This window comes from Balearica regulorum, chromosome 2 (genome assembly GCF_011004875.1).
Source record: "Balearica regulorum gibbericeps isolate bBalReg1 chromosome 2, bBalReg1.pri, whole genome shotgun sequence".
Classification (NCBI taxonomy): domain Eukaryota; kingdom Metazoa; phylum Chordata; class Aves; order Gruiformes; family Gruidae; genus Balearica; species Balearica regulorum.
This window is the reverse complement of record NC_046185.1, coordinates 19,695,721-19,707,971: the sequence shown is the minus strand read 5'-3', so window position 1 is coordinate 19,707,971 and position 12,251 is coordinate 19,695,721. Positions and strand designations below refer to the sequence as shown.

Genomic DNA, 12,251 nt, shown 5'->3' with positions numbered 1-12,251 from the left:
TACACTAGTTTTCTTATTGTAGCCAAATCTCACAAGGTATATACACCTATATACTTCACATAGAAGTTCAAACAATGTATTAATGAAAAATATTGACATCAAGCTTGTCCGAGCACCCAGAAATCAGTATTACCTCTTTCACTTTCTTACCTTTTTTCACTTTGTATTTTAAACTATTCTAATAGCAAGAATAACTACTGCCATATTTATTACATACAAAGCAATAGACAAACCTATCATAAGATACAATGTCTCAAATGTATAACACTCAGCTCCCCGATTTCCACACTTGGGGAACAGTAGGGAAAATCTATGTATTTAAAAGTTGTAATTTGAAACTGTAATAACTTTTTTCCTTTTTTTCTACCTGAAATTCAGACTTCATCGTGTCAGAAAGCTATGATTAATATAAAGTTTATTTTTCACTGAGTCTTCTCACAATCATTCCTTAGATGCGCGTATTTTCCCTAACATTACGGTTGGGAACATTACTATGCCATTGAAATAAATCTGTATTCTCCCTACTTACTGCATGCTGGTTCCGGTTTATAGGATTAAAGTGTGTGCATCTCAAAACCTCTCAGAGGAAACTAAATTGGAAATTCTTCAGGAGAAACTCTGCAGGAAACTGTGGATCAAAAACATCTAATGGAGACCCAAGGACAGATCTGAACTACACAAAAAGTTACAGGGTTTGTTTTCATATCAGTAAGCTTCACATATGCAGAAATAACTTCTTGAACCAGGACTCCGAGACAGAAAACTGAAGTGCATATACACTCTCATAAAACAGATACTAGATACTGAAAAGTAAAGGGGATCAATGAAACCACCTGCACTGCTCTAAGGCTCTACCTGGTAAAAAAAAAAAAGTGCAATTTTCCTATTATATGATTACCTGTATTACAATATAGTGCATTCAGAATAACTAAATTGTAAAACCAGTAATGAATCTACAGTAAGAAGGAAAAAAATCCCAAAGGAACACTGATTATAAAACAAGAGTAAGACAGACAAAGATTCTTTTACAAAGTTATACCACTGACATTCAGCTCTTGAATTGCTGAAGTCAAAACCAACATTTCCAAGAAATATGCATGGTCAAAGGGATATTTTTTCTTCAGAAGAAATCATTAACTACAGCACAGTCATATTTTTGTTGCCAGATGCACAGCAAGAACCATTTCTACACTACTAGAATATTGGGAATTTCTTTCAACACTTGTACATTTTTGCTCAAAGCAAGTATTGGGTGACTGTTCATCAAAGAAGGCTCAAAAAGTAAAAAAGTCAGTAACTAAGAACTCAAAGTTTGCTATTAGTAAGTTTAGTTTGTGGAAATGCAAAAAGGACTATAATGCAAGTAGCATATATTATTACCTGGTCTTTATCTCTTCAAAGTAAAACTATATTGGATGTTTGTATCAGAAAACAAGAGGTCAAGCAGAGAACGGAAGACATTTCAAAATGGCTTGGAAAGGGACACAACTAATGCACTGCCCCCACCCCTGTCCCATGTCCAGGAGGTATACTGTTGTCATTCATACATTAGGAACTTTAAGGCAGAAGTTTTCTTAACCAAAGAAATTCTTGATCCTTAAATCTTGTAAATAGATTTACGTATTTTTGTTGCACTCATGTACTGGCTTTGGCTGGGATAGAGTTAATTTTCTTCATTTAGCTCATGTGGTGGTATGTTTTGATTTGGTTTTGATTTGGATAAAAGACAAATATGCTTAGGGATATAGGCAAGTTTGTATTTTGCTAAATTTATGTCCTTTATCACAGACTATTTTCAAAACTTTCCCAGTGAGAAAAAGTAATTTTTATCTAATTTAAAGGAAATACCTCTATCTCCACAGAAACAACTCTTTTCTTCTTATATTTTTTCACATGATGACACCATATATGGAAATTACTCTTTAAGTAATCATTAACCAAACCTGCTTGTTTCAAGAAATAGTGGTTCATTATGTTATCCTAGGAGAGAGCAAAAGCAGTAAATGTCCAAACAAGTATGGTATACTGACAGACCTTGTTGCTTTTCTTGTACTTGTTGCAAGATCCAAGAGAAATTCCATCACAAACCACAGATGTACAATGAAACTTGAAACATAGTTTTACTTACTGAGTCATTTCCTTGCATTCCCCCTCCACCATCGGCCTGTACCCTTTTCCCCCCACCCTTTATCTTATGTTTAAATAATTTATTTGGTTCAGGACTTAGCCTATGGTTCCTGCATTTACAGAATGATCAACACAAGGTGCTTCCAGTCTGCAAAAGTGTTACATGTCACGGAGCCTGCGACAGACTAAACACCAAGGGGTGGAATGTGACTCATGGAACAAACCCCTACAACAGAAGATCACTGGTGGAGATGGGCAAGGGCAATGTGCCCATGAAACTCAGCAAAAAATGCAAAGAAGCTGACCTTATCTCAACACAAATGGTGGCCTTTGTTTTATATAAAAAGCTATCAACAGTTGCGTGGATCAACTGGTGGTGTATTTCTCCTTGAGTTCATTAAAAGAATGTGAGTATCTCCCTGAGTTAACCAGACCAGCATGGCGGAGTGAATACGTGGCTCAGACAGCTAGACAGCTGACAAAGGACTTTGGAAGAGAGCAACGGGCTGGAGCTGGATTCAATCCACATATTCCTTTCGGAAAGCAGGGATGCCCAGTGTCGTGATGGTGAGCATATTGGAGGGACTGGTAATGGGAATCACGTTGGTAATTGGTATTCTGACTAAACCGTGCATTGCAATTGCTATATTTTGCTAAGTCTAACTTACATTGTAAACTCAATATAAATGTATTTTGTATCACTCTGCTAAATCAGAAATCCTGTGTAGTATCAATTGTCTTCAAATAAATGAATTTGATGATTATACCCTCCATGCGTGGAATATCTAAAAGAACCTGGTCAGAGAATATTGGACTCTGACAGAGCAATATGTAACAGCTGCAGCTCAGTCTTATTTTGGTTGAGTGAACAAACCAGCACAAATACCTTCTATATCCAAATATCTTCTATATCATAAAAGAAGTACCAGAGGTAGTTAGTTAAAAAAAAAAAAAATTTAAACTTTTCATCCCATAGCCAACTACTGCAAATATGGGGCCTAACAAGTTTGAGAAAAAAAAAAAATTAAACATCACAAATTTAGTACTGTAACAGACACTGAAAAATAACTGATTTAAGTTCATTCTTATTTAAGTATGGACACTTCTATTACTCTGAACTTCTTTTCTGATTACGCATTAATTATAATAGCTGTGATATTAACTAAGGCTACTACAACTATCAAATGTATAGATGGCTAGCACTTGTAAGAAAACTTTACCTAATAATACAATACTTGAAAAACCTGGACAACTCTATCTTACAATAAGACTATATATATTGATACCTGATAGCTGTGGACTTATGCACAAATCCCTACTTGAACATTTAAGAGACTAACATGAGACACCTCTAGGTTAAATAAATGATGCCCTGAGTCACAGATAGTAAAACTATGAACTTTTCAAAGTTCAGCAGTATAATCAAAAAGTTCTTAGAGCAGAAAATGTTTAGTCTGTCCCAGACTCCAAACCCACCTCCCTCAGGCAGACAAACAGAAACCCACCAGTGCAATTGGCAAGAGAAGCTATAAAAATTCCAATGTACTTTTACAGGTAATACGGGCTTAGAAGAAGATCATTAAAGCGTAGATCAATTACTTTTTTTTTTTTTGTAATGCACATACTGCATTTTGTTCATCACAACTTCAGTCTTACTCTGAACCATTTAGATAGTGCTTCAGTTCTAGCTGTTCTGACCAGGTAGCACAAGGGAAAGTACAACTGCAAAACACGAACAAAGACTTGTGGAAGGAACAAGAGGAGCATGTTTAGCAGTATTTAAGCATGCAACAGCTCTCTCAGTTCACGTCCTACAAGGGAGGAGAAAACAGTACATGTAAGTGTTCACTGCATCTGTTAACTGCAACAAAGAAAGTGGCTTATAACACAAGCTTTTAGCTTCAAGTCTCAAGCAGAAAACTCAGAAGGGTACATTTCCAAATATATGGGGATTTTGTGCTGCCTTTTACATATGCAGAAACACATGGAAATAAATCTGAATACTTATGTCACCTTCCAGATATGAAACACTTTCATTGATGCAAATGTTGTAGACAATTTGCACCCACAAAAACCCCTAAAACAACGGTTGAACACGTCTTGTCACCGAGATCAGTTCAGGGCTCTGAAGGGCCCTCCAGAGGCTCTAACAACAATATAGAGTCTAAGTAGAAAGCAAAATTAGATGTCCAAAATTAGGTTACAGTTCTCTACCACAGAACTAAAACTCTAGAAGTATCAGGTTTTGAAAGTAAATAAATAAATAAATAAAAGTAAATTTGACTATTGTTTAGGGAGCTCTGAATTCTTTTTTTTAACCCTCTCCATTCTTTGGTGGTTTTATTTCAGAAAGAAAGAGATAACTAAAATTTACTTCTCAAACCCATGAACATTTCTATTTGAGCTCTACAGCATGTTAAATTCACATAGATTAATTTTATATCGTGTACATAATGTAAAATGGATTAGGAAAATATAATGAGGAATTTATAAGTCAAACCTGAATAATTTCTGTTACATTATTACCAATAAATTACTTTCTGTTTGTGGAAAGCAGAAGTAGAAGAGAAATTATTAACACATACAACAGGGTAAAAGTCAGGCTCATCAATCCTAAAATTTAGTGAAAAAAATTGTTGAACCAGTTCAGTTTACTTTGTTTCACTTTTGTTCTCTATTTGGAAAAAATGTAGTTTTTCTTTAATACTTCAAAATATTAATGAATTTATAGAATTTATCACCAAAGTTTCATAACTATATGATATACTATCTTTATGAAAATCATTTAACAGTTTACCTAATCACTTTTCCACTATAATCAACAAGAAGTGAATGGACAAGATTATTCTCAAACAGAACAAAACCCCAGGTAGTCATACAGACATGCATGGGTTTATCTCCAGTAGCTGATATCACCAACCACTGTTTTAGAAAGGCAACTGACAACATCAGAAGAGAACATTAACTCTGGCTGCCAATAAACACAGGCAAAGTATGTGAAAATAGTGCCAGGAGGTTAACATTATGAGTATCAATGTATCCTAATGTTGCAAAGAACTGCGGTTCACAGCTCAGCAACAGAAACTCTTTAATTTCCTGGTCTCATACAGGTATAGCTGTCAGTACAGGCAGTTATACATATTTTTTCTGAAATAAAATAATTTATTATTTTGGAAAGGCTGTTCTAGGTTGTTGTTAGCTAAAGAAACAGTATTGTGAGACAGCATTGCAAAACCCAGTGAGCTATTTTCAGCAGAGAAGACAGATTCCTGTAAAGAGGGATACAGGATGTCAGCATTAAATGAGTACGTTCCCAGAGGGGCCAGAAGTCAGAGATATGGTATATACTTCGAAATCAATTCCTACCAATATGAAAACTAGAAACCATATACAACACCTTTTGTTCTCTCTAATTATCCACGTGCAGCTTTCATGGTCCACAGATGAATAGAGTTTTCCTTCCATCAAAGGAGGCTGGTCTTTCAGTGTGACACATATGTTATCAGGAGAAAAGCGTACTTTTATGTCATCCTTAGTCATGTCTTCGGGAATGTGAATTGTTATTGTCACATCATCTTCAGTCTGCTGCCAGTAATACAGAGGGTCTAAAATTGGAAACATGCAGAAAAATACAAAGTAGATTACAAATGCTGTCTTGGATTCCATAGCATGCAATGCTGGGAGATACGGAAAAAAATTTGTGGAGGAGTGGAAATTAACTTTTACTCTGAACAATTTACATAAAATATATGCTGATTATAAAACAGAGAAGCATTTTTTTTAAGCAATCAAGTTCATTTGTGTCCCTTGCCTGGAAAGCAATTCATATTCATGTCTACTCAAGTATGCTGATAGTTATACAATGGGCATTAAATATTACTCTAAGGTTACTGTAGCATTACAAAATTGATAACCAAAATGTACTTAAATGCCCTGAAACATTAATGATTAATAATTTGTTTGAAGAGACATCAGGTGCAGCGGTACTGAAAAGCTACTGCATGCTCAGAAGTATATGCTGTTCAGAGATGCAAACATTTTTTTCTCACCTATTTTGCCAGAAGCTGTGCTGAAGTTTCAACGGAAAACCAAGTAGTCTTCATCTGCCTCACTTGACAGAGGTGAAATAAAACTGCCTGCCTAGAGGTCATTCTTGACTTTTGCTCCTGGGTCTACAATCTGCCTGTTGCCTATCTTGATTATTAAACTGCTACAAGAAATGGCCTTTTAAGAGAAATATTTATACAAAAGGAAGGCTATGACAGCATGACTGGGTAGTGGACAGCTGGCGACAGGAAACACAAATAGAGGTGCATTCATTTTTTAAACAGCCATCTTGTACATGTTACCTCCCTATTTAGAGGAAAAGTAAAGTATGGATAGACCCTTTGGAAGCTCTAGAGTTGTCACAACGCAGTACAAGATTTAGTTAATCTAAATTTCATGTCAGCAACTGTGACTCTGGAAAGACTTCCACTGTTGCTCATTACCACAAGTTTCCTGTTTGCAATCGATCAGTCACAGGTGCTACAAATATACTTCCCAGAAACTATTAGTATCTGAGATATGACAGCCTTCAAAATTCTAAACTTTGGAACAGATCATATCTGATAGTAAAAGTCTTAATTTATAAGAAAACTGAGCAACTTATACGTATAGGTGCTAAACTGACAAGCTATTTTCTAAGGCAAAAGAGAGAGCAGCCTATCATAATCTGCCAGATAAGTCTTACCTTTCTTTTCATTTGTTGCTTCTGCATCATCATTTTCTTCTAATTTGTCATCTTCATCTTGCATAAATCTGAATGGTTTGTAGGAAATAATCATTAGACCATTCCCACTCGGCTCTATTGCTGCATAATGGGGGACTGATTTTCCTTGTAAAACTCTCCTTTTAAAGATTTCGTATCTATGATCACCTATAAAATTAAAAAAAAATTAAAATCTTAGCCATAGTATTTTTCCAGAAGACAGATTATTATAAGAGAATCTCATTACACTTAAAAATACTAAGCAATCCTACCAGTTAAATCACAGTACCGTAATTTGAAAAAAATACTTCTCTTCTGTTTTCCAATGAGTTTGTTAAATATGCAGACCCAAAAATTAATCTAATATTGCCCTTCTTTCTTATTACGTCTTTGTTGATCACAGCTAGCCCAACAATTTATAAGACCACTCACAGCCTCTGTACAAACAAGTTTTCCACATACTTTTCGAGCTGCTGTAAAAACTTGAGAAGCAATGATATAGCTAGTGGTAAAACTTTGTTCATAATGGAAAATGCCCATCTTCCTCAACTTTTGTAAAACACTGCCCTTTAAAAGGGAGGTTCCAGATGTCAACTACTGCGCTCCCAAGCACAAGTACTGATGGCTGAAAACACCAGTAAGGTGACAGGTTCTACGACAAAGTTTGGGTTTTTTCTGATTAGAGTCCTCAGTAATTGATCAACTTCTGAAAAAATAACAGATTGTATGAACGGATTTTTAGCAGAAACTTGATAAAATTCTCACGGGTGATAAAATTATCCCCAGGAATTGTTTAGGTTTTCACATTTATGCTTCATCTCTTCATTAAAAGTTATGATTGTACTTGTAATTACAATTTTACGTGAAAGCAGCTGGGAACTCATTAGCAGAGACATTAGACAAGACCAGATTATGATGGTAAAAATCATCTATACCACTCTGGTACTCCAAAATGTGTTCCTGTTTGACCTCAATGTTTAGTTTAGAGAAAGTCATAGGAGAATACAGCTAATAATGGATAAGTCGTGTATAATTTAGGTCCTCTCAACTGGTTATCTTGTTTGCTAAGCAAGAAGTGGAGTAAAGAGTAATAATCAGACTATAATGTAATTCTGGTACTTAGTGGTGTTAATTAAAGCCCCTCCCTCTTTTTTCCTAAAAAGTTTGGTCAGGGCAGGGGCAAGTGGGTATTAACTGAAGAGATTCAACCATTCTAATTATCTGATGATCTTCTATCAATCAGAAGACTCCAGACAACATGCTAACCTGCTTTAAAAGATTAACAAATTACCTCATCTTAGCTACCTGACCAGAAAGAGTATGTCTGTTGTAGTGGGTAGTTAGTCACTCATTGAACGACCTGTTATTTAACTGACCAAATTTAAGTGTGCACTGAAACATACCAGATTTGTTTGCATGTCTCTTTTACAGCATTTGCTCACTTCTTAAAGGCTCTACAACTTCACAACTTGTCATTGTGTGACCAAACCTTCTACAGAGTATTTTCAATCATCAACACTTAAATTTTTTAAGTAAGTCTTTATGATCTTTTCGGTAAGTTTATACTACATGATGTTTCTTGTAAAGAAGATCAGAAGAAAGCTAAGCATGTTACATTTGCAGAGTCCAATAAAGCAGCAGGGTAGTTCTTCATTTCAAGCTTTTACATTAAGAATTCCTAAAACATTAGTTAACTAAAGAAAACAACAAACTTTGGAAGGGCATACCTTTGTCACAACCCTCTGAAGTACCACACAAGATGTGAGCAGACCTAACCACTGCCTCCATTCAGATTTATTTTCATGCTTCCATTTTTTGTTCTTTGGTGATACAATAGTGGTAGGTATGATCACTTTGTCTAGCCAACCAGACACGGCAGAGACTGTCACAGTTGTTGGTGTCAAGAGACATAACTACATTTTAAGGTTTTGCTTTGATGAAGCATAGATTTTCGTAATTTGAGAAATGGCTTGTTGATAAACTACATATTGTTACTACATTCTGATTTGATAGACTGTACCCACAGACAGAGTTTCAAGAAAAGTTAAGCATAGCAACTGCATACTGATGAAGATGTGAAGCACTGCAATTCCTCAAAACAGTTTTTATCTTCGAGACTGGTTCATACATCACTGATTAATCAAAAATTTATCCTCTTCATAATTAAGGTTTGCTTTAAAATCTTGTTATTTACATCTCTGCTGACTGTAATTACAAAAATTTTGTCTGTTCTTTGTAAATGCTGGAGAATTGGCAAGATTTTTTGAAAGATTTTTAAATCCAGTTTTATGGAAAAAGTTTCATTCTATGAACATTCGTCTTAAATTATAAACAACACTGTAAAATAGATTTATGAAAATCTACAGTATTAGAAAGTATAATAAAAGTTTGTGTTAGTGCTCTCTTTAAGCAATGGTCTTCAGTTCTAGACTGGCAGTATTACTGATTTAATTTTTCTTACAAGTTATAACCAATAATGTTCAGAGGTTTCTTTCTCTTGTTGAGCTGGCCACAAAAGCATAAGGCAATCTCACATTGCTTTCTGGCTCTCTTAGAAATATTTCCATCACCCAAGATTTCAACAGCAGACAACATGAATAAAGCCACTTATTCTCCTATCCATACTGTATATGTAGGAGACCAAGGAACATTTGGATAGTAACATCGCGGTATGCAATCAACAGTTCAAGTAGTTAAAGAACTTGTTTCCATTGGTATCAAAATTATACTTTTTGGAAAATAAAGAACAAGATAGTATCACAGTCTTTCCAGCTGTACAACATTTTGAAAAGTCTAACAGACATTAGTTAGAAATAGTTCTTTATAACCTTGCTCTTACCAGATCAAGCTAAACGGGAATTGCATTTCATAATGTCACAAAGTTCTGTCTTGTTTTCTAATTACACTAACCACACACGTTGTTGGTTACTTACTTCCTGTCTTCCAAATGTTTGTCAGAATTTAAGACTACAACCAAGAACTATCTCAAAATGTAAAAAAAAAAAAAAAAAAAATTACCTATGTAAAATCCAAGCTGAAGTTTTGAGGAAAAGAAATATCAGAACCTAAGGAACAATCAACTTCTAAGACAAAGAATAAAAGCATGACTTCTATTTTTTTTTAAATTACTTACCAGTAATATAAATGTAAAACACTTACCCTCTTTGCTTATCTCTGCAATTGTAACCCATTCCAAGGTAATATGAAAACCACTTCCTTTTGTGTCCAATTCATCTTTTTCTACCCTAAGCAGCAGCACAGCTACTGAATGCATATCAGATTTTACAAATGAAACGCTGTGTGCTATAATAAATGGATTCCCTAGTTCTTCATTAAACACAATCTAGAAGACAAAATTGTAACGAAAGTCAGTGAGTTAAAACTGGAAGTCTTACTCTTTCTTAGAAAGCTGTGAAAGGCTTCAGTGAATGTCAAAGCAGTTAAATTTTGCTTGCCACAAACTTCTCTGCCAACATGAATCCATCAATGTCATACATTTCTGGTTCCTCCCTCCTTGGCTATCAAGCCACTGTTCTGAAATGCTTTTAGTTATCATTGTTTGTATTATAAAATCATTATAATGGCCCATTACACAAAGATCCACAAAATCATTTGCATTATGGCTGTTTTACTACTGCAGTAAGTAGAGGCACAACAACTGATGAACAGAGCAGGATCCATAAAGACAGCATATACACTGGGGAAAACAGTTTCACACTCAAGATGAAAATACAGACTTTTCACCACTACTTCTCTACACACCCCAACATCCTGATAATCTTTGTAGACCTTGACATGTGCAAGCAAGGAGATAAAAAGGTCCAGTGCAATCCAGCCAGTGTTTAATCATCAACCAGTACTGAGGGGAGGGGGGGCTCTATTTATTTGGCTACTGTCTTTACAAAGAGATTCAATTTTCCTTCTCTATAAAGTTTTATGAAGGGGAGTAAGAAACAAAACCCTGTAACTAAATGAAGGAGTATAATATTGTGTTGGTTTTGCGTGGCAAGGTTTTGGTAGCGGGGGGGCTACAGGGGTGGCTTCTGTGAGAAGCTGCTCAAAGCTTCCCCTGTGTCTGACAGAGCCAATGCCAGCCAGCTCCAAGACGGACCCGCCGCTGGCCAAGGCCAAGCCAATCAGCGCCTCTGTGATAACGTATTTAAGAAAGAGAAAAACAGTTAGAGAGCGCTTTTGCGGCTGGAGAGAGGAGTGAGAAGATGTAAGAACATCTGCAGACACCAAGGTCAGTGCAGAAGGAGGGGCAGGAGGTGCTCCAGGCGCCAGAGCAAGATTCCCCTGCAGCCCGTGGTGAAGACCATGGTGAAGCAGGCTGTCCCCCTGCAGCCCATGGAGGAAGGATGAGGGGGTGTAGAGATTCCACCTGCAGCCCGTGGAGGACCCCCATGCTGGAGCAGGTGGAGGCACCTGAAGGAGGCTGTGGCCCCATGGGAAGCCCATGCTGGAGCAAGCTCCTGGCAGGACCTGTGGATCCGTGGAGAGAGGAGCCCACGCTGGAGCAGGTTTGCTGACAGGACTTGTGACCCCGTGGGGGACCCACGCTGGAGCAGTCTGCTCCTGAAGGTCTGCACCCCATGGAAGAGACCCACGCTGGAGCAGTTTGTGAAGGACTGTAGCCTGTGGGAGAGACTCACGTTGGAGAAGGTCGTGAAGGACTGTCTCCCGTGAGAGGGACCCCACGCTGGAGCGGGGGAACGATGAGAGGAGTCCTCCCCCTGAGGATGAAGAAGCAGCAGAGACAACGTGTGATGAACTGACCGTAACCCCCACTCCCCGTCCCCCTGTGCCGCTGAGGGGGGAGGAGGTTGAAGCCGGGAGTGAAGTTGAGCCTGCAAAGATGGGAGGGGTGGGGGGAGGTGTTTTAAGATTTGGTTTTATTTCTCATTCCTCTACTCTGTTTTGCTTAGTAATAAATTAGATGAATTCTCTCTCTAAGTTCAGTCTGTTTTGCTCGTGATGATAATTAGTGAGTGATCTCTCCCTGTCCTTATCTCAACCCATAAGTTTTTTTCGTTGTACTTTTTCTCCCCTGTCTAATGAAGGAGGGGAGTGATAGAGCAGCTCTGGTGGGCACCTGGCCCTCAGACAGGGTCAACCCACCACAAATATTCGTGTTTAGGAGGAGCTAGGGTTAGAAGTTTTTGAATTTTTACATATCCAGTTTGAAAAAGTCCGTCCGTATATGGATGGGTCTAGATATGCTAATAAGCGCCACTGTAAACATGAAATAATTTCACACAGAAGGACTGCACGTCTTGTAGCTTGAGACATTTAGCAGTTGGTACCTATAGCTGCAAGTTTTAATTCTAGAAACTATGTATTTCAGGTTTTCTCAAAAAAGTACTCATTCAGCAAA

The 12,251-nt window shown here is 37.1% G+C and overlaps 1 protein-coding gene across 3 annotated transcripts in view; it reads right to left on the bottom strand.

Moving 5' to 3' along the window:
- NUDCD1 (NudC domain containing 1) overlaps positions 1–12,251 on the bottom strand; it is a 45,912-nt gene that overhangs the window by 13,999 nt on the left and 19,662 nt on the right. For all 3 annotated transcript variants that reach the window (XM_075743481.1, XM_075743482.1, XM_075743484.1), the window contains 3 exons: positions 10,037–10,220; positions 6,860–7,045; positions 5,525–5,732 (listed from right to left, as the gene is read on the bottom strand). In XM_075743481.1, coding sequence (XP_075599596.1) covers positions 5,525–5,732; positions 6,860–7,045; positions 10,037–10,220 — 578 coding nt within the window. The remainder of the gene's footprint in view (positions 1–5,524; positions 5,733–6,859; positions 7,046–10,036; positions 10,221–12,251) is intronic.